General features: G+C 42.4%; 1 protein-coding gene across 3 annotated transcripts; it reads right to left on the bottom strand.

Moving 5' to 3' along the window:
- Positions 1-1,304: 1,304 nt before the first annotated feature.
- On the bottom strand, positions 1,305-24,592 carry LOC310878637 (glycerol-3-phosphate acyltransferase 3-like; the record flags this gene model as incomplete). 3 transcript variants are annotated; one of them, XM_083792991.1, is made up of 12 exons in its annotated part: positions 24,417-24,592; positions 23,838-24,066; positions 20,117-20,171; positions 16,243-16,537; positions 14,498-14,572; positions 12,022-12,111; positions 11,422-11,515; positions 10,377-10,492; positions 9,767-9,822; positions 9,111-9,196; positions 7,840-7,968; positions 1,305-1,388 (listed from the first exon to the last, which is right to left on the bottom strand). In XM_083792991.1, the coding sequence occupies exons 2-12, from the start codon at positions 24,003-24,005 to the stop codon at positions 1,305-1,307; spliced, it is 1,248 nt and encodes a 415-aa protein (XP_083649117.1). In that variant the 5' UTR covers positions 24,006-24,066; positions 24,417-24,592. The 3 variants fall into 3 exon arrangements, with proteins under 3 accessions (XP_083649117.1, XP_083649116.1, XP_083649118.1); XM_083792990.1 differs by having other exon boundaries at positions 24,422-24,592; XM_083792992.1 differs by having other exon boundaries at positions 23,838-24,035; positions 24,422-24,592.
- Between the last annotated feature and the right edge of the window lie 83 nt (positions 24,593-24,675).

The raw sequence follows: 24,675 nt of genomic DNA, 5'->3' as shown, positions 1-24,675 counted from the left end.
CAGACGGTTTTAGCGTTCGTTCCAGCGCTGTGATACGTGTGTCCTGTTGGACGATGTCGACCCACGTGATTCAACTGGATAAATTCTATGGTCCCGAACCACACCAACGGGTCGCCATGCAACTCCTCGCAACGCAGCCCTTTGGTGTGGTTTGGGCTTTAGAGTTTAGACCGAGCAGCTGAAGAAATCATGACATTTCTGAGACCATTCCCGTTTCTGGAAGATGCTTCTAAACTTCTAGCAGATCTACAAGCTCACAACACGTCGCGCTGCAACATGCTGTGAGCTCGTAGATCTGCTATTTTCCCGTTGCGCTGCGTGCTTTCACAGAAGACACGCTCGCTGTGGCTTCTATGGAATCCAAAACGAGTGAGATCAGTCGTGGCGACTGAGAACCTTATGATCCACGTGAACCAGAAGGAGAATCAACCTCATCGTCAAACGGCACAGCGTCACAGGTGTGTCAAACAGTGCCGAGTGAAGTTCGTTTTTCTGCTTCAAGCAGAAATGTTTGTCGTTTCCGTAAAAACAAAGTGGCGAAGAAGTTAATTTTGACAGGACATTTTGATGTCGTTTTAGTCCTAGTCTTTTGTGTACAATTCCATTTAGTTTGTGTCATATTTTAGTTATCTGAAATGTTGATTTTAGTCGATTATATTTTATTTTGGCACGCTGTGCTGGCGTTGTAATGCCTGTTTTATACTTACATACTATATACCACTCCATACTAATATAAGGAGCGCTCTTATCATCATACATCATCATGAAGTAAAATAGACACTATGCCTATTTGCTCAATGGGAATGTAATGTTTGTGTAGGACGGATATCCTACACTAATAGCTGAATATATAGGAGGGGCTAGTAGCGCCCCTCAAAAAATACATACATTTCAGGTTCCTGCATCATTTTGAGTGTCGGGGCATACACTCGCACATAAACATAGTATTTAATAGTGTTTAGGTACGTTGTCTGGTTATTGGAGTGGGTATTGTTAAAAATATACCAGTGATAGATTATATCAAATATTATGTTTTACTATTTAACCCATTCTGACCGGGCACCCATTTTGGTGTCAGCATCATGTTATGCTTTAGCTATTGAAAAATAGCAGATCTACAAGCTCATATCGCGCCACCGAGTGGCGCGATACGAGCTTGTAGGTCTGCTATTTTTTGAAAAATCGAAGAACTACTGACATTTTTAGAATCTGATCTCAGGTCAGAATGGGTTCATCAGACCAGTGTGTGTCCGGCGGAAACCTCGTATGAATCTGATCTCAGGTCAGAATGGGTTAATGGTTCATTACCAAGCCAGGTCCAGCAGTCCTCCCCGTCGAGCGATGACAGACTTCACTCTGTTGGCAAAATGGACTGCATCCTCCCCATCCTATGGACACAACAATAAGACATAATTACTGCATCCTCCCCATCCTATGGACACAACAATAAGACATAATTACTGCATCCTCCCCATCCTATGGACACAACAATAAGACATAATTACTGCATCCTCCCCATCCTATGGACACAATAAGACATAATTACTGCATCCTCCCCATCCTATGGACACAACAATAAGACATAATTACTGCATCCTCCCCATCCTATGGACACAACAATAAGACATAATTACTGCATCCTCCCCATCCTATGGACACAACAATAAGACATAATTACTGCATCCTCCCCATCCTATGGACACAATAAGACATAATTACTGCATCCTCCCCATCCTATGGACACAACAATAAGACATAATTACTGCATCCTCCCCATCCTATGGACACAACAATAAGACATAATTACTGCATCCTCCCCATCCTATGAACACAACAATAAGACATAATTACTGCATCCTCCCCATCCTATGGACACAACAATAAGACATAATTACTGCATCCTCTCCATCCTATGGACACAACAATAAGACATAATCACTGCATCCTCCCCATCCTATGGACACAACAATAAGACATAATTACTGCATCCTCTCCATCCTATGGACACAACAATAAGACATAATCACTGCATCCTCTCCATCCTATGGACACAACAATAAGACATAATTACTGCATCCTCCCCATCCTATGAACACAACAATAAGACATAATTACTGCATCCTCCCCATCCTATGGACACAACAATAAGACATAATTACTGCATCCTCCCCATCCTATGGACACAACAATAAGACATAATTACTGCATCCTCTCCATCCTATGGACACAACAATAAGACATAATTACTGCATCCTCTCCATCCTATGGACACAACAATAAGACATAATTACTGCATCCTCCCCATCCTATGGACACAACAATAAGACATAATTACTGCATCCTCCCCATCCTATGGACACAACAATAAGACATAATTACTGCATCCTCCCCATCCTATGGACACAACAATAAGACATAATTACTGCATCCTCCCCATCCTATGGACACAACAATAAGACATAATTACTGCATCCTCTCCATCCTATGGACACAACAATAAGACATAATTACTGCATCCTCCCCATCCTATGGACACAACAATAAGACATAATTACTGCATCCTCCCCATCCTATGGACACAACAATAAGACATAATTACTGCATCCTCCCCATCCTATGGACACAATAAGACATAATTACTGCATCCTCCCCATCCTATGGACACAACAATAAGACATAATTACTGCATCCTCCCCATCCTATGGACACAATAAGACATAATTACTGCATCCTCCCCATCCTATGGACACAACAATAAGACATAATTACTGCATCCTCCCCATCCTATGGACACAACAATAAGACATAATTACTGCATCCTCCCCATCCTATGGACACAACAATAAGACATAATTACTGCATCCTCCCCATCCTATGGACACAACAATAAGGAATAATTACTGCATCCTCCCCATCCTATGAACACAACAATAAGACATAATTACTGCATCCTCCCCATCCTATGGACACAACAATAAGACATAATTACTGCATCCTCCCCATCCTATGGACACAACAATAAGACATAATTACTGCATCCTCTCCATCCTATGGACACAACAATAAGACATAATTACTGCATCCTCCCCATCCTATGGACACAACAATAAGACATAATTACTGCATCCTCTCCATCCTATGGACACAACAATAAGACATAATTACTGCATCCTCTCCATCCTATGGACACAACAATAAGACATAATTACTGCATCCTCCCCATCCTATGGACACAACAATAAGACATAATTACTGCATCCTCCCCATCCTATGGACACAACAATAAGACATAATTACTGCATCCTCCCCATCCTATGGACACAACAATAAGACATAATTACTGCATCCTCCCCATCCTATGGACACAACAATAAGACATAATTACTGCATCCTCCCCATCCTATGGACACAACAATAAGACATAATTACTGCATCCTCCCCATCCTATGGACACAACAATAAGACATAATTACTGCATCCTCCCCATCCTATGGACACAACAATAAGACATAATTACTGCATCCTCCCCATCCTATGGACACAATAAGACATAATTACTGCATCCTCCCCATCCTATGGACACAACAATAAGACATAATTACTGCATCCTCCCCATCCTATGGACACAATAAGACATAATTACTGCATCCTCCCCATCCTATGGACACAACAATAAGACATAATTACTGCATCCTCCCCATCCTATGGACACAACAATAAGACATAATTACTGCATCCTCCCCATCCTATGGACACAACAATAAGACATAATTACTGCATCCTCCCCATCCTATGGACACAACAATAAGACATAATTACTGCATCCTCCCCATCCTATGGACACAACAATAAGACATAATTACTGCATCCTCTCCATCCTATGGACACAACAATAAGACATAATTACTGCATCCTCCCCATCCTATGGACACAACAATAAGACATAATTACTGCATCCTCCCCATCCTATGGACACAACAATAAGACATAATTACTGCATCCTCCCCATCCTATGGACACAACAATAAGACATAATTACTGCATCCTCCCCATCCTATGGACACAACAATAAGACATAATTACTGCATCCTCCCCATCCTATGGACACAACAATAAGACATAATTACTGCATCCTCTCCATCCTATGGACACAACAATAAGACATAATTACTGCATCCTCCCCATCCTATGGACACAACAATAAGACATAATTACTGCATCCTCCCCATCCTATGGACACAACAATAAGACATAATTACTGCATCCTCCCCATCCTATGGACACAACAATAAGACATAATTACTGCATCCTCTCCATCCTATGGACACAACAATAAGACATAATTACTGCATCCTCCCCATCCTATGAACACAACAATAAGACATAATTACTGCATCCTCTCCATCCTATGGACACAACAATAAGACATAATTACTGCATCCTCTCCATCCTATGGACACAACAATAAGACATAATTACTGCATCCTCTCCATCCTATGGACACAACAATAAGACATAATTACTGCATCCTCTCCATCCTATGGACACAACAATAAGACATAATTACTGCATCCTCCCCATCCTATGGACACAACAATAAGACATAATTACTGCATCCTCTCCATCCTATGGACACAACAATAAGACATAATTACTGCATCCTCTCCATCCTATGGACACAACAATAAGACATAATTACTGCATCCTCTCCATCCTATGGACACAACAATAAGACATAATTACTGCATCCTCTCCATCCTATGGACACAACAATAAGACATAATTACTGCATCCTCTCCATCCTATGAACACAACAATAAGACATAATTACTGCATCCTCTCCATCCTATGGACACAACAATAAGACATAATTACTGCATCCTCCCCATCCTATGGACACAACAATAAGACATAATTACTGCATCCTCCCCATCCTATGGACACAACAATAAGACATAATTACTGCATCCTCCCCATCCTATGGACACAACAATAAGACATAATTACTGCATCCTCCCCATCCTATGGATACAACAATAAGACATAATTACTGCATCCTCCCCATCCTATGGACACAACAATAAGACATAATTACTGCATCCTCCCCATCCTATGGACACAACAATAAGACATAATTACTGCATCCTCCCCATCCTATGGACACAACAATAAGACATAATTACTGCATCCTCCCCATCCTATGGACACAACAATAAGACATAATTACTGCATCCTCCCCATCCTATGGACACAACAATAAGACATAATTACTGCATCCTCCCCATCCTATGGACACAACAATAAGACATAATTACTGCATCCTCCCCATCCTATGGATACAACAATAAGACATAATTACTGCATCCTCCCCATCCTATGGACACAACAATAAGACATAATTACTGCATCCTCCCCATCCTATGAACAATAAGACATAATTACTGCATCCTCCCCATCCTATGGACACAACAATAAGACATAATTACTGCATCCTCCCCATCCTATGGACACAACAATAAGACATAATTACTGCATCCTCCCCATCCTATGAACACAACAATAAGACATAATTACTGCATCCTCCCCATCCTATGGACACAACAATAAGACATAATTACTGCATCCTCCCCATCCTATGGACACAACAATAAGACATAATTACTGCATCCTCCCCATCCTATGAACAATAAGACATAATTACTGCATCCTCCCCATCCTATGGACACAACAATAAGACATAATTACTGCATCCTCCCCATCCTATGGACACAACAATAAGACATAATTACTGCATCCTCCCCATCCTATGGACACAACAATAAGACATAATTACTGCATCCTCTCCATCCTATGGACACAACAATAAGACATAATTACTGCATCCTCCCCATCCTATGAACACAACAATAAGACATAATTACTGCATCCTCCCCATCCTATGGACACAACAATAAGACATAATTACTGCATCCTCCCCATCCTATGGACACAACAATAAGACATAATTACTGCATCCTCCCCATCCTATGGACACAACAATAAGACATAATTACTGCATCCTCCCCATCCTATGGACACAACAATAAGACATAATTACTGCATCCTCCCCATCCTATGGACACAACAATAAGACATAATTACTGCATCCTCCCCATCCTATGGACACAACAATAAGACATAATTACTGCATCCTCCCCATCCTATGGACACAACAATAAGACATAATTACTGCATCCTCCCCATCCTATGGACACAACAATAAGACATAATTACTGCATCCTCCCCATCCTATGGACACAACAATAAGACTGCAGCATCACTCCCAGTCTTCCGCCGTAGTCTGAAAACCCACCTTTTCAGACTCCATCATGGCCCATAGCACTTACCCTACCCCCTTAGATAGCATTTCTGTAGACTTAGATAGCATCTGATACAGACTTATAGCATGTTATGTAGACGGCACTATAATTGCATTGTATGTAGTCATAGCACGCCATAGTACATATGTATAGCATAGTAGTATATATATATATAGTTTATATGTATAGTCTCATAATATAGATATTCCACTGTTACTTTCTTAGCTTACGCATGTTTTATGATAAATGCTTTTGTGATGTATTCCCATGCTTTTGTTCTTGATTATTGTAAATCGCTCTGGATTAAGAGTGTCTGCTAAATGCCTAAATTGTAAATTGTAAGACATAATTACTCAAAGGCAATATGTTTAGAGGTTTCATGACATTAATTGTTTTTCTTCTTCCTTTTATGACATCAATTACACCCACACAACCTGAACATTGAACATTCCATGGGGTTTTCTGTCGGTTGGGGTATTCTCTGTGTGTTCTGAAGCATTTTGAGCTGCAATGCAAACAGGCCTCAACAGCAAATCTACTGAATGTTAAAAGTTCAGGTTTTTTGGGTGCAATCGAGCTCAGAAAACCTAAAAAATATTAAGTCACGGTTCCTTTAAGACTTTTTTCTGCTGCTCTTAGTAGTCCTGCCCGAGGACGGCACCACTAACCCCAGTACAGGCACACTGTCGGACTGAGGACGGCACCACTAACCCCAGTACAGGCACACTGTCACACCACTAACCCCAGTACAGGCACACTGTCACACCACTAACCCCAGTACAGGCACACTGTCACACCACTAACCCCAGTACAGGCACACTGTCGGACTGAGGACGGCACCACTAACCCCAGTACAGGCACACTGTCGGACTGAGGACGGCACCACTAACCCCAGTACAGGCACACTGTCGGACTGAGGACGGCACCACTAACCCCAGTACAGGCACACTGTCGGACTGAGGACGGCACCACTAACCCCAGTACAGGCACACTGTCGGACTGAGGACAGCACCACTAACCCCAGTACAGGCACACTGTCGGACTGAGGACGGCACCACTAACCCCAGTACAGGCACACTGTCACACCACTAACCCCAGTACAGGCACACTGTCACACCACTAACCCCAGTACAGGCACACTGTCGCGCGCAGACGTGTCAGAAGAACCTGAAGCGCTTCTTCTTCTTCGTGGGGTTTTTAGACAGCTGGTGGATGGAGAAGAAGCTCCACCTCCGCGTCAGTCGGCCGCGGAGGTGGAGCTTCTTTTCCATCCACCAGCGGTCTAAAAACCCCACGAAGAAGAAGAAGCGCTTCAGGTTCTTCTGACGCGTCTGCGCGCGACAGTGTGCCTGTACTGGGGTTAGTGGTGTGACAGTGTGCCTGTACTGGGGTTAGTGGTGTGACAGTGTGCCTGTACTGGGGTTAGTGGACCGACGTACCTGTCTCCTCATTGGAGGGAGGTACCACACTGACCACTAACCTGTCTCCTCATTGGTGGGAGGTACCACACGTTGACCACGATAGCCCAGCTGGTCATCATCCTGAGCAGATAGCTGACCATGTTGTACTTGGCACTGTTCCAGAAGGCATCTCCAAAACGGGCATCATACTGGAGGGGGAGAGAGAGAAAACACATTTGTGTTATTAGTCAAAGAAAAGCTACTTGTTAGAGATAGTTAGGACATGGTTAACCCATTCTGACCTGAGATCAGATTCTAAAAATGTCAGTCGTTCTTCGATTTTTTTCAAAAATAGCAGATCTACAAGCTCGTATCGCGCCACTCGGTGGCGCGATATGAGCTTGTAGATCTGCTATTTTTCAATAGCTAAAGCATAACATGATGCTGACACCAAAATGGGTGCCCGGTCAGAATGGGTTAAGGGACGAGATAACATCTCCTTGTCACAGAGATGAGATAACATCTCCTTGTCACATACTTTTGGACAGTTACATTAAAACTACTAACATCATGTGTGGTTGGAGATGGTCTGCCTACTCTGGCATCTACATATTGTGGGCAGGGAGCACCACCTACTGGTTGACAAGAGGTATTGCATGACATTCAAATATCTTGCCTTCCCTTACTGCTCATCATAAAAATATGACCTCATACTTCCTTCTATGCATGAGGAGTCCAAGCTGATTCTTTTCACCTGACAGGAGGGGGGGAGTTTCCCTGGTTGGACGTAGCGCGTGGAAGGAACACGTTATTCCAACCAGTTCCTTTCCCCTCCATCAGGCGCCCCAGCTGGCCAGGGGGATGCAGTTTAGAGACCAGTTCCTTTCCCCTCCATCAGGCGCCCCGGCTGGCCAGGGGGAGGCAGTTTAGAGACCAGGATTACTGCATGTTTTTTGTGTTTTTGCAGCTTTAACCCATTTTGGGCGGGAACACCTTTTGGTGTTTTAAGCATTATGTTACACTCTAGCTAGCTATTGAAAAATAGCAGATCTACAAGCTCATAGCGCGGCAGCTTGTAGGTCTGCTATTTTTGAAAAATCTTGAAAATGTGGGCAAATCTTTGAATATATATTCTTTGAGAACGTTTTTAACTAAAATCTTTGCTTCTGGGGGTTTTTTTCTGAAAACTGTCAGGATTTAGAAGACATTTGTAGAATCGTCCTCAGGTCTGAATGGGTTAGAACATAGTAACACCTATATCCAATTTATTCATGAGAATTCATATTGAAACCAGAACAACATTTATCACAATGACAATAAACGTATCATAAAGTAATTAAGACGATCATACCTTGATAGCAACTGGATATATTGTTCCTTCGATTTCAAAACACCCCTTCTTAAACATCATGACAGATGTGTTGTTGATGCACGTTCCTGTGTGTGTGTGTGTGTGTGTGTGTGTGTGAGAGAGAGAGATTATATGTAGGCATCATCAAACACTCTTATTTTAAGCAACATCCATCAAATGCAGATTTCGTCGACTAAAACTATGACGAAAAATGTTCGTCGACTACCTTTTTTCACTGACGAAAACTAAATGAAAACTAAGCTATGATGACTAAAACTAAGACTAAATATATTGATAATTTCGTCAACAAATAAAAACTAGACTAGAATGTTAGGAAGGGACTATAGTGCACAAGAGATCCAGTATAAGTCATTTTACACTTGGTTGCATGCTGAAAATAGCCGATCTACAAGCTCACAAGGTTATCACTATTATAGGTCCATAAAACATTTATTCAGCTCTATTTAAATGCATTAATTGCATACACTATTCTGTGATATATTCTCGGCCTATTCTGGGACGAAACCGAATAGGCTGAAAATGCATTCTTTAGCCATTTATTGCGGCCGAATATTCGGTGAATCACTGCTTTGTAGCTTAGATTGACTCTGGACAATATTAGGTGGAAGAGAAGAGGGGAGTTAATTTCAGATTACCTTCAGGGAAGATCAGGATGGGCAGTTTGTTCTTCGCCGCAACATGATTTGTCAGTCTGTGAATGAGACGGAAACATTTTAATAACACACAAGACACATACAGACACAGACACAGGCACAAACAGACACATACAGACACAGACACAGGCACAAACAGACACATACAGACACAGGCACATAGACATACAGACACAGACACATACAGACACAGGCACAAACAGACAAACAGACACACACACAGACACATCAATCATCTCCCTCTTGTCTCTGGCCTTGCAAATATCAGCGCTTTGTCGCTGATATTTATACTGCCCTACAAAGCCACAGAGCAGCAACTAAGGGAAAATAAAAGTGCAGATTGATACGAGCCGGGTGCTCTGAGGCAGGCTTTGATCAAAGCCATGGGGTCCGTTATAGAGCGGAGCGGTCATTATCAAGGAATAACAACACCTCGCTGAATTGGGCGAATGACCCAATGAGAATCAAGCATTCAACCAAGCCGTGTAATAAACTTCAGTAAATGTGTGCTGCTGTCTTGCTGTGTGCTACTGTAGTCTACTGTAGTCTACTGTAGTCTACTGTAGTCTACTGTAGTCTACTGTAGTCTCACCGGTTGAGCACGGCCAGGCGGTCCTTCATCTCGGACCTCTCGAACCACACGTGGGGACAGGACTTGACCATGGACCTCTGGAGGACCCCCATCAGACCCCCGTGGACCTGGCCCACCTGGGGAGAACATTTAGGGTTCTGAACAACACTCATCATCATCATTTTTCGAGATCATGGATTTCACAACGCCACGCCAGACTTCCCGGTCCTTCATTACCACCCCCAGTTCCTGCTTACTGATGCCTGTGTCCCTATAGAGCGTCGCAGTCCCCCCCCCCCTTTCAGAACAACGAGTGGCCCAGGAAATGAATCCCAATGCGTTTTGACCATATAGGCATTTAAATTAAATTATTTATTTAAAGACCTTTTAAGCGTCGTACGAAGCCAACTCTTGTCGTGACAAATCATGACAACACACACAATATTTTGGACCAAACAAAAAAATTACAAAGAAGAAAAACAACAAAAAAAGTGTTTTTTTTTCTACTTTCTAATTCTTTGTTTCTACAAAACTACATATTTTCAGATGAGGGTCCGCGGCCAAATACAGATAATTCTGGGGGTCCTTGACATGAAAAAGGTTCAGCACCACTGACATAAAACATACGTTTTTCAGAAAACGGTTATTTAATTATTATTTTTAGGATCAGCCTCAGGTCTAAATGGGTTAACCCATTCTGACCGGGCACCCATTTTGGTGTCAGCATCATGTTATGCTTTAGCTATTGAAAAATAGCAGATCTACAAGCTCATATCGCGCCACCGAGTGGCGCGATACGAGCTTGTAGGTCTGCTATTTTTGAAAAATCGAAGAGCGACTGACATTTTTAGAATCTGATCTCAGGTCAGAATGGGTTCATCAGACCAGTGTGTGTCCGGCGGAAACCTCGTATGAATCTGATCTCAGGTCAGAATGGGTTCATCAGACCAGTGTGTGTCCGGCGGAAACCTCGTATGAATCTGATCTCAGGTCAGAATGGGTTAACCAAGACATATCCCTCACACTACCTCTCAGATCTCAGTGATGTGTTTTCCATCATACCCACCATTGCATAACATCGATCGCTAGACAGGATGACCACGTCAATAGGCGAGGTGTGGTTCGCTACACATATCCCTCCTTTCTTCGGACGGTTCTCCCTACAACAGTAAGAAGACACATGTGCATGGTTTAGCAAATCTTTATCACTCACTACAACTTCATTTTCAGGCAAATCTAGCGTGCTGCAATATTTTAGTCACCTGGAATGTCTTCGTGTTAGTCTAGTTTTAGTCGACTAAATGTCATAAGTTTTAGTCGACTAAATCTACAGTTGATTTAGTAGACAAAAATGTTGGGCGGGCCTTGATGCCGTCGTAATGACTGTTTTTCGCAGATCTACAAGTTCACAACACGTCACGCTGTGACGCGTTTAATTGGTTTAATTGGTCAAATGGGTGGGCCACAAAGTACACTTTGGAGATTTCCCAAGTGATCCAGGAGAAGTTGAGAACCACTGGCTTAATTGATACACTTGACAATTACACAGTTGAGGAGGTCTCCCTCCTCAACTGTTTTTACAATTATGAAGCAAGCCATAAGCATGACAGCAGTTCTAACGGTCCCATCCTGCCCCCATGCCCGCCCCATACTGCCCCCTACTGACTTGTTGTGGTAACGGACGGTGGCAGATAGACCTCTGGCACAGATCCTCCAGCACGTCACATGGACCAGCTCACTCAGCCAGCTCTTTGCACTACGAACAGACAGAGAAAAGCATTATTATAATATGGACCAGTTCACTCAACCAGCTCTTTGCACTACGAACAGACAGAGAAAAGCATTATTATAATATGGACCAGTTCACTCAGCCAGCTCTTTGCACTACGAACAGACAGAGAAAAGCATTATTATAATATGGACCAGTTCACTCAACCAGCTCTTTGCACTACGAACAGACAGAGAAAAGCATTATTATAATATGGACCAGCTCACTCAGCCAGCTCTTTGCACTACGAACAGACAGAGAAAAGCATTATTATAATATGGACCAGTTCACTCAACCAGCTCTTTGCACTACGAACAGACAGAGAAAAGCATTATTATAATATGGGCCAGTTCACTCAACCAGCTCTTTGCACTACGAACAGACAGAGAAAAGCATTATTATAATATGGACCAGCTCACTCAACCAGCTCTTTGCACTACGAACAGAACACACAGAACATTATTATAATATGGACCAGCTCACTCAGCCAGCTCTTTGCACTACGAACAGAACACACAGAACATTATTATAATATGGACCAGCTCACTCAACCAGCTCTTTGCACTACGAACAGAACACACAGAACATTATTATAACATGGACCAGCTCACTCAGCCAGCTCTTTGCACTACGAACAGAACACACAGAACATTATTATAATATGGACCAGCTCACTCAACCAGCTCTTTGCACTACGAACAGAACACACAGAACATTATTATAATATGGACCAGCTCACTCAACCAGCTCTTTGCACTACGAACAGAACACACAGAACATTATTATAATATGGACCAGCTCACTCAACCAGCTCTTTGCACTACGAACACACAGAACAGAACATTATTATAATATGGACCAGCTCACTCAACCAGCTCTTTGCACTACGAACAGAACACACAGAACATAATTATAATATGGACCAGCTCACTCAACCAGCTCTTGCTCTTGCCTTTGCTTGCAAAATAGCAGATCTACAAGCTCATACGAGCTTGTAGGTCTGCTATTTTTGAAAAATCGAAGAACCACTGACACAGAAACATAGCTTTTTCAGAAAACTGTCAGGATTTAGAAGACAATTTTAGAATCTGATCTCAGGTCAGAATGGGTTAAAGCAGAGGTTTTCAACCAGTGGCGCAAGTAGTAGAGTGCCTACTTGCGCTTTGCAACACAAGCAGAGCGCGCAAGTACTGTGGACCGCTACGAACTTTAAAATCTCAGCCCGTCTGTAAAACAGTGAGTGGTATTGATTATTGATTGAGTGTGACGTAATGAAGATATGCATCAATAACAGGACATAACTGGCTTTTGATGGTGACGTAATGAAAAGGTAGGTTCCAGATTACATACATGTATACATAGAAGTAATAATAATAATATGGACCATTATCAGAAAATAATTATAATATCAAACTTAGTTTAAAGCTGAGGTGTTCAACCAGTGGTCCCTGAGGTGGTTCCAGGTGGTCCCCAAGCTAAATGATGGAGAGGTGGTGACCAAACGGACCCTTGTCAGATCTTGAGTGTAAAATTAAACCAAATAAGCATTTTATGTTCTCATTAAAGAGTTACATTATTGTTAATGTAATGTAACTCTCCCCAGGGTTAGTCCTGCTCCTCCTCCCAGCCCCAAATCTCACCTTGGAAAGAGTCTGTTTGACCCCCCAGTATCAATTTACAATTACAATTTAAGCATTTAGCAGACGCTCTTAATCCAGAGCGATTTACATGTAAGCAAGAACAAAAGCATGGGAATACATCACATAAAAGCATTTATCAATATCATGAAACATGCGTAAGCTAAGAAAGTAACAGTGGAATATCTATATAATGAAACTATACATACACTATACATATAAACTATACATATTTACTACTATGCTATACATATGTACTATGGCGTGCTATGACTATATACAATACAATTATAGTGCTGTCTACATAACATGCTATAAGTCTGTGTCAAATGCTATCTAAGCCAACAGAAATGCTATCTAAGGGGTTAGGGTAAGTGCTATGGGCCATGATGGAGTCTGAAAAGGTGGGTTTTCAGGCTACGGCAGAAGATTGGGAGTGATGCTGCAGTTCTGACTGCAATGGGAAGTGCATTCCACAGTTTTGGAGCCAGTCAGGTTGGAAAGAGTCTGTTTGACCCCCCAGTATCAGGTTGTATCAGGATGTTGATATTCATTCATCAGCCAACACTCCCCACTGTCATCAAATGGTAGTCAGTGGCTCAAATGCTGAATAAATAATGGACCTCGTTATGAAAAGGGTTGAAAACCACCGGTTTAAAGGAAAACGTATCAAAAGCCCCCCTCCATTTGGAATTGTAGATAGATCAGTTTCAATTAGTTACAGACAATCCACCTACCTGCTATTGGGCAGGAATCCAACCAGCGCCGTCCCAACCACCAGCCAAACCAAGCCAATGATTGCCAGGGTGATCCTAGAACACATGCCAAGGGGTTGATAAACATCTTTTGGTTGTACATACTGTAATTACTGTTGTACTATTCCTCTTGCGAAACACGCTGCTGGCCAGTAGCCATTAACCCATTCTGAACGGGAACCCTGTTGGTGTTTTAAGCATTCTGTTATACTTTAGCTATTGAAAAATAGCAGATCTACAAGCTCATAGCGCGCCACCGAGTGGCGCGCTACGAGCTTGTAGGTCTGCTATTTTTGAAAAGTCGTGAAAAAGGGGCCGCAAATCTTTGAATATATATTTCAGAGCGAACATTTTTAACTAAAATATTTGCTTCTGGGGGGGGGGGGGGGGGGTTCCCTGGAACTACATATTATGAGATGGGGGTCCGTGGCCCAATAGAGATAATTCTGGGGGTCCTTGACATGAAAAAGGTTGAGCACCACTGACATAGAAACATGTTTTTTTCAGAAAAACGTTAGGATTTAGAAGCCTTTTTTATCGACCTCAGTCCAAAATGGGTTAATGGTCATTGTCCAATCCAGCATGTCCCTGGGGTGAGGGGGTGTGAGGGGGTGAAGGGTTTCATTGTCAGACTGACTACTAGTCTCTGGAGAGACACAGACTGTTGGCTCACAGAAAACACAGTTTGCAACAAAGGCCTGAACGTGTGCCGGAGTCCGTCCGCCTCCCCCTCCCTTCCTTCCTTCCTCTGTTCTCACAGTCACGTAAATAAATCTTACCGTTAATGAAATTAGGGCGAAACCCCAGCTAGCTTGTTGTTGATAGGAAAAATGGAAATTAAAAAAATATATATACACATTTTCAAATGCAACATACAAACGGATTCAACAGAACTGACGAACAGTAATATAGGGATATAAAGGGCTCCATTTTCCCTATTTTTCACCATTTTGAAAAACATTTTTGAATAGTTAAAATGGCCAGTCTACAAGCTATGCCATTTTAACTAAAAAGAAAAGTAAAAAGAGGCAAAGAAGCGCTGACTAAAATGGAGCCCATAGTCTATAAACTGATATATCAACTATATGTATCAACAGATTTTGCAGCAGAACCCCAACTGGAACCTCCTCAATACAAGGATCCATTTAGGGGGGGGGGGGGGGGGGCCTGGACCCCACTATTTCAGAACCCCTGCTACGTAGCATTTGGAAGACAAGTTATATGACAAAACAATTATCCCCGTTTTGCTCGACAAGACGCCAGACAGTGTTGTTTTTGTCGACTAAAACTAAGACGAAAAATGTTCGTCGACTACCTTTTTTCACTGACGAAAAGCTAAGCTATGATGACTAAAACTAAGACTAAATATACAGATGATTTTGTCAACAGATAAAAACTAGACTAAAATGTTAGGAAGGGGACTAGTGGACAAGAGATCCAGTATAAGTCATTTTGCACTTGGTTGCATGCTGAAAATAGCCGATCTACAAGCTCACAACGCGTTGCAGTGTAAAAACACGACGACATCAAGGCCCGCCAAAATCCATTTTAGTCGACTAAATCAACTGTAGATTTAGTCGACTAAAATCTTATGACATTTAGTCGACTAAAACTAGACTATCACTAACACATTCCAGGTGACTAAAATGTGACTAAAACTAAAATGAAAACTATTCAAGAGACTATGACTAAAACTAAAATCAACACTGACGCCGGACCAGACTGACCTGAAAGGGGCGAGGAGGCCGTAGCGCACGAACACCCCCAGGCCCCAGATGACGGTGAGGCGCAGGCTGACGTAGTAGAAGTTCTGGTTGGTGCGCGTCAGCAGGTTCCAGGAGGCGAGCTCCTCGGAGGAGAAGCGCTGGGTCACCTGGTCGTCCACGATGCTCTCCAGGCCCTTCTTGTAGAAGTAGAAGGCGTCGCTGACGGCGAACTGTCGCCCCTCGATGGTCCGGGTCCGAGAGCGGCGGATGGCCACCACTTCCTGCTCCATGGAGCCGCCCTCCCTGAGGATGATTCCTGGTACCGCACGCACACACACACACACACACACGCACACATTATGCTATGCTTTATAGCTATTGAAAAATAGCAGACCTACAAGCTCCTAGCGCGCCACCGAGTGGCGCTCTACGAGCTTGTAGGTCTGCTATTTTTTTGGAAAATCGAAGAACGACTGACATAGAAACATAGCTTTTTCAGAAAATTGTCAGGATGTAGAAGACATTTTTAGAATCTGATCTCAGGTCAGAATGGGTTAAACTGATGTTGAGGCTATATCAACTAACTTTGCAGCAGAACCCCAACTGGAACCACACACACACACACACACAATAGTATAGTAGTATTAGCAGTAAGTAGTAGTCAATCAAAAAAGAAATTGACCACGGTCGAGATCATGGATTTCACAATGCCACGTCAGACTTCCCTGTCCTTTTTCTTTTTACAATTTTATTTATACATTTTCAGGTTTAAAGACAAGACATAGCCGGCGACTGTACAAACATTCACATCACAGACACATATATACACACACAAACCCTCCCCACCCCCCCATTCAAAGGAAATAATTTAAAAGAATACACTGAAACAAAAACTAAACTAAACGTACACAAATGAAAATACAGTCGATCCAGACTTCCCGGTCCTTCATCCTAGCCTACTGAGGTGTCTGCTCTGGTCTGCTTTGAGGCAGGACTCCAGAGAAGAAGGGAAGATATAACCTCATGATTATAGCTGGGGACCACCTGGAATCCCCTCAAGGACCACTGGTGGTCCCCAGACCACTGGTTGAAAACCACTGCTTTAGAGAGTTTAGGTCCAACGTACGCAAATATTCGACAAAGACAAATAACTCAACTAATTATTTGAAAATAGTAGGCCTAACTACTGGACATTGTAGTTAAAATAGTAGGCCTAACTACTGGACATTGTAGTTGGAAGAGTAGGCCTAACTACTGGACATTGTAGTTAAAATAGTAGGCCTAACTACTGGACATTGTAGTTAAAATAGTAGGCCTAACTACTGGACATTGTAGTTGGAAGACTAGGCCTATCTATGCTACTTGTATAACTATTAGCAGCGTTGCTGCACCACTGCTCACAGAAGCATGCAGAATATTTCACACAGCAGAATTATGGGTGAGAAGCAGCACAAGTTGCTGCTTGCCTTAAATTATGTAATCTGTTGTTGCATCACCCTGAGACAGTTGTGTGTGTGCGTGTGCGTGTGTGTGTGTATGTGTGTGTCCATCTGGCTGCGCACGCACATGCACACACACACACACACACACACACACACACACACACACACACACACACACACACACACACACACACACACACACACACACACACACACACACACACACACACACACACACACACACAGAGTCACATGAGTGGAGTCAGTTCTTTAACAGCTGATTCAAACTCCTTCGTACGACGGGACACAATGTTCTGCCATGCAGGAAAAGCAAGAATGTGGTCTGGCCTCTTTCTGTAACCAAATATCTATAGTCGTATTTATTTCCCTTAAAGGATCTAATGTCTTTAATATCGTTGCTGTCGGGGAGGAAACCTCACATCTCCAGCGGTTGCGGTTTGCGAAAGAAGCAACTATGCATTTTGAGCTTTTTTGAACATTTTGAGCTACTTTTGCCGGGTTTTGTTTAAACTTGAAAACTTGTGGATCTGCTACTTTCGCCGTTTTAAAAAACTTGAATCCTGAAGTGAAAAGTAACCGTTTTGGACGTATGAGGTTTCCCACCCGACAGAGACGAACATATCAGCCAGTACAGGGTTAGGGTTAGGGTTAGGGCTTCAGATTACTATGTAAAAGGTGGTGGAGGAGGAGGTGCTAAATTGAGCATTGAATTTAACTCCTACTGTATATAAAGTCTTATATTCAGCTAAACGTGTTGTTATGGGGGCGGCGGTGGCTCAGGGGTAGAGTGACCGGATGGTAACCGTAAGGTTGCCAGTTCGAACCCTGCTGTGGGGTCCCCCAGAGTTAGTGTCGAAGTGTCCTTGAGCAAGACTCTGAACCCCTAATTGCTCCTGATGTGCAGGCATGGTTTCCGCCGCCATCGGTGTATGAATGTGTGTGTGTGTGTGTGAATGTAATGCACAATCTATGTAAAGCGCCTTGGATAAAGGCGCTATATAAATGCACCATTTTATTAGTTAAGAAAAACATCATGGCATCTCATACCGGCCAATCACAAGTTGCATCCTCAGTTTTGTCTTCAATGTTTGTGTTACGCAATGTTTGCGTTTTTTTACACAAACACTCAAAGAATTGTCCATTCATTGTCAATGACATCTAATGTTTGTGCACACACACAGACAAAGACACACAGACACAGACACACACACAGACACAGACACACACACACACACACACACAGACACACACACACAGACACAGTTGTTTTCGTCCACTAAAACTATGACAAAAAAGTTCGTCGACTACCTTTTTCCACTTGCTTGTAACTTGTAGATCGGCTAATTTCAGCAAGTGTAAAATCAGTCATTACGACGGCATCAAGGCCCGCCAAAATACATTTCAGTCGACTAAATCAACTGTAGATAAGTATAATTGTAATATTCCAGATGTTTGCACCAGATGCGGTGAAGATAGAGGCACATTGTTCCACTGTCTATGGTCCTGTCCAAAATTGATGGAGTTTTGGGGGAAGGTCGGGCAGGAAATACAGAAGGTTTTGTCAATAAATATTGTACCAGAACCAAAGTTCTTCCTGCTCGGTCTATACCCAGAGGGACACAAGATAAAGAGTAATGAACAAATGTTTATAGATATATGTCTTTTACAAGCTAAGAGAATGATAGCATTGACCTGGAAGAGGCCAGACAAACCAAGTATTACACAGTGGTTCAGGGAACTGTCTTTATGTTTACCTTTGGAAAAGATTGCATACATTCTTAGGGACAAACAAGAAAGGTTTCAGGAGTTGTGGGGACGTTTTATAAGTTACATAAAGAACAATAATTTGTCACATTTAATGGATGGAGCTGAAGAGTAGTGCTGTTGTTGTTGTTTTGTTTTGGTGGTTATTGTTGTTTTGCTTTCTTTATACCAGTAATTGTCTCGTAATGTTCATTGTTGTTTTTTTGTATGTTTGTACTGTCAGTTGTGTGTGTAAAAAAGGAAAATAAATACATTGTTGAAAAAAAAATCAACTGTAGATTTAGTCGACTAAAATCTTATGACATTTAGTCGACTAAAACTAGACTAAAACACTAAAACATTCCAGGTGACCAAAATGTGAGAAAAACTAAATGAAAGCTATTCGAGAGACTATAGGGCTGTATTTTGCGTGTCTTAAGTACCAGGTCTTATTCCCTATAACTTGAGTAAACTAAAGACCTGGAGGCGTGGTCAATGCTCTTTGGCCACTCAGAATAGCCAAATGGCATTGATCACGCCTCCAGGTCTTTAGTTTACTCAAGTTAGGGAATAAGACCTGGTACTTAAGACACGCAAAATACAGCCCTAAATGACTAAAATAACTCAAATCAAAATGTGCCGCAAAAAACACCAGTGCATAGGAAGGGCTTAAAAGATGATTTGCTCACCGTTGGGGCGGGGGAGGGGCCGTGCTGTGCCTCTCTGGATCCGGAGCGTGGCCCACTGTCAAAGACAACAACTTATGTTCAGATAACCTTTGACCTTTACAATGTTGTAAGAGCACGGACAGTGTGCTGAAATCACTCTCACTTGCCAGGAGTCTGTTGTTACAGTACATGGCATGCTACTAGGCCAGTATTTATTAACAGTTTGCACAATTACAGTACATGGCATGCTACTAGGCCAGTATAGTCTCCGTGTAGCCAGAAAACTGTACAAATGCTATACATTATAGATATAGAGTCATCCTCCCTTCAGCTGTACCACTCTTAGCCAGTTCTCCATAAAAGTCAGAGGTTCTTTACTCTGGAATTCACACATACTTTATCGCCAACTCCTCATCTTCACTCTGTAACTTTAAACATAGATTGAGGGCCAGCCTCTTGAAGCAACCCTCTCCACTTGATTCTAACGTAACGTAGCTTTATTATGCACACACACACACACACACACACACACACACATTTCCCGTTCACAAAAATATAATATCTTTAGAGCTTCTTTTTTTCCCATTTCCAATTCTGCTAAGCAGCAAGCTATATATTATGCTTAGATGATTTTATTATTTATATATTAGGATGAATGTGCGTGACTGTAAAGATGAAACGGAAGTGGGCGAGGAGGCTCCACTTCCTCTTTATATTAATTTTACTCGTGATCAGAGTTTAAGTTAAAATCCCCCAACATCTCCACTGTGGTTGGGCGGAGGTCTTTCTGCTACAAAGCCCCATTCGATTGGAACAACCTCCCTCTACATCTTAGATCCATCTCATCATTTAGTAGCTTCAGGACCTTCCTTACATTCACATCTAGACTCAACTTGTCTATGCTTCCAACCCGACTGTAACCATTTATGACCCTGAAATATTTGCACTGTGACCTTATCTACACTGTGTATTATGTGGTGGTTGGTGGTGTGTAGGTGGAAGAGGGTGAGCAAGCTATTTGTGTATAGATAGATAGATTCTTTATTTTTTGTGTCATGCACCAAAGGCGCCCAGCCCACATGGACTTATTAGGACACACCGTATCATTGCTTCAATATTGCATTGTGTACAAGAAACAGGTTTGTTTTGTTGTTTTCTTTTCTTTCTTTCTTTTACACAAACAAAACATTCTGCCTTTTTTCCCCACGCTTTGCATAAAAAGTCTGCTAAAGCAAAAATACCTTTCCTAAAACAAAATCCCAGTTTTTCATAGTCCTAGGCTCTAACCAGAAAAAGTTAGCACAGATGGTTGTCATTTTACAAAATAAATATATATGTATGTATTTGTATATCTGTTTGTATCTGTGTATTGCATGTTTTGTGTATTTGTGTACAGTATGCTTTTCTGTATTCTGTATTTGTTTGTTGTTTATGGGTCCCTCTTGTAAATGAGATGCTGCATCTCTCTCAAGGGGCTGTCCCTTCAATACAAATCTGAAATCTGAAGTTCTGTTGCTCCAGACTGTAGGACGGTCTGAAGTTCTGTTGCTCCAGACTGTAAGACGGTCTGTTGCTCCAGACTGTAAGACGGTCTGTTGCTCCAGACTGTAAGACGGTCGGAAGCATTTGGAAATTGCGAGAGGCAACAACAGTCTGGCAAGCAACGCAAGACTACTCTGCCATTGTACCTTCGTCAGGCAGCCTCTGTAGACATTTTTAAAGCTCAGCTCAAGACCCACTTCTACAACATTGCCTTTAATTGATCTTTTATTTTTCATGTCCTCACTGTACTGCATTCATTACTGCTTGTTTTTTAATGTCGTTGCCTTGCTTTTATTTTATTCTCCATTGTTCTGTAAAGCACTTTGAGCTGCATTTCATGTCATGAAAGGTGCTATACAAATAAAAGTTTTATTATTATTTATTATTATTATTGGTTCTCAAAGTGGGGTCCAGGGACCCTTTACGGGTGTGCAACTCTGAGGCCCCTGTTCCTTTTCCAATAACAGAACATTTGGTTCTAGATCCAGAAATGGTTCCAGGTGGTCCCCAGCTGTCTGATGGAGAGTTGGTAACCAAATGGATTCTTATATATTTTTAACTTGAGTTACATTACTGAGTTACATTACTGTTAAGCATCTGCATTACTTCATTTTTCAAGAAGTCTACAACATTAGAGAATCTAGAAGAATTGTTATTTTGATCAACGTTTGCCTAAAGCATGGAACTGTAGACAAACAACAACAAAATATTCCTTAGTTTTGTGTCTGAGAGGTTAAACGTGCCTCAAATGGTGGTCCGTGGCTCAAAAGCTGAATAAATAGTGGGCCTTATTAAAATGAAACGGGTTGAAAGTAACCACTGTATTTAGAAACATAGAAAAGTGAAGGCTGTTTCCCACTATAGTTGTTGAGAAACTAAACAGCCTGGTGGTAACCTATGATAATGAACTGCATTTTTATAGCGCTTTTCCAAGTGCTCAAAGCGCTTTACAATGGTTCATTCATTCATACATTGGGAGGTGAAGGTTCATTCATTCATACATTGGGAGGTGAAGCGGCGAAAAGTCGACGCCAGCGTCCTCACTTCCCACATTCACACACCAACGGTGGCGAGCTCATTGGAGGCAATGTAGGGTTCAGTGTCTTGCCCAAGGACACTTCGACATGTGGACAGGAGGAGGAGGAGCCGGGATTCGAACCGCCGACCCAGGGATCATTGGACGACCTGCTCTACCTCCTGAGCCACAGCCGCCCTGATGACGCATCAATGTTCACATTCACTGGGAGTTGGAGGGGAAGACATTCCACATAAAAAAGGGAGTTCGCTCTTATCTTTTTGGAGCTCGGGACCACTGACATATTTTTTAAATGACCGATAAGGAGTTGATATCATTTGTTGCGCGTAGTAGTACACAGATTACTCGTTTTCAAGCTTATTTAAACGCATTTAAACATATTTAACAAAAGGTATTTTTTGAAACATTTCCCCCACAGACCACCTGCAGACGTAATTATATCATGGATTTTATACAATTATACTATGGAGTAGTCAAAGGCGTACGATTTGTCACACGCGTTACCGCAGTGAAATTTGTTCCCCGCATTTGACCCAACTCTTGGAGCGGTGACCCAAGGAGCGGTGAGCTGCAGCCGTGCCGCACTCGGGAATCATTTGATTAGTAGATTTGACCCCCCAATCCGACCCTTTGATGCTGAGTGCCAAGCAGGGAGGCATTGGGTCCCATTTTTACAGTCTTTTTGGTATGACCCGGCCGGGGATCGAACCCCGACCTCCCAGTTTCAGGGCAGACATTCTAACCACAAGGCCACTGTCTGGTGCAAGTCCGTGGCGTGGACTATTGGTTGAGAAACAGTGGGATGTGTTACAAAACAATGAACTAATCTTAGCCCATATATCCTCCACCCAACACAACAGTGGTCCCCAGATTGATTCTTAGTCAGGGTGGTGGTCCCTAGGTTCACAATCAGTTCATTGTGCTCTAACAGTGGTACTCAAAAGTGCAGGCCTGTCTCCCTGGCCTGCATGGACTCTTTGGGGTGGTTGGAAATGGATACATACAGGTCTGTAACTCTCAAACTTTTGGGGGTTCCTCCTATCATCATGACAAAAGGTTTGAGGGGAGACCGACTGGGCAAATGTCATCATTTCCACCCTATAAAGCTAAACAAACACAAAGTATGAAACGAGTATACAGTGTAACTGTGACTGACTGTTGTACCTTTAATATTTTGACCAGGATTCGGATGTACACGCCCGTGACGCCCAGCGAGCAGCCGAACATCGCGGGCAGCATGATGAGGCAGAACACCCCCGACATCCACAGCTGGAGCAGCAGCACAGCCACATCCCACCGCGCGTCCATGGTGTCGGCTACAGTGTCAGACATCCACCACCGCTACTAGCAACTAGGCTACTACTACTGTGGAGAACTGCGATCATAGCATTATCTACACAACAAGGACATTAAGGGGGGGGGGGGGAAGAAATAAGGCATGAGAGAACATCTTCATATTTTAGGTTTCAATCATTAACTTTAAACGTACATGATGTGAGAGACTGTATATAGTCCATTCCGAGTAGCCAAACGTAAGTGCTAGCCCTAGATATATTGGCTGTCATATAATTACACACAGCCTTCATATTAACATAATTTCATGTATAGGCTACACGAAATGTATATCAGAACCATTAAATGTCTTACTATGGCTGGCTATAGCTATCCTGTATCCGCTAAGTATAGCCTCTATCTATGCAACAACAAAACTAACGCAACAGCTGTGGAAGGAAGGAAACCTACCTCACCTGTAAAATGGACTTGTCACGCATTTTCCTGAGCGAAGAGGTCCTGGTTTTGGGGTTGGATTAAACTTAAAAGTCAGTCAGTCGGGTAACGGGTTTGTCTTGGTTTTTAAAACTTCTTCTGGCAAACTTTTACAGCCATAGATATCACTATCAGTGAGTCTCTCTCTCTCTCTCTCTCTCTCACCAACAGTCAGTGAATCTCTCTCTCTCTCTCTCTCTCTCTCTCTCTCTCTCTCTCTCTCTCTCTCTCTCTC

Source organism: Protomyctophum parallelum (assembly GCF_964188405.1).
Source record: "Protomyctophum parallelum genome assembly, chromosome: 21".
Taxonomy (NCBI): Eukaryota; Metazoa; Chordata; class Actinopteri; order Myctophiformes; family Myctophidae; genus Protomyctophum; species Protomyctophum parallelum.
Note: the sequence above shows the minus strand (reverse complement) of the source record. Positions and strands in the feature narration are given on the sequence as shown.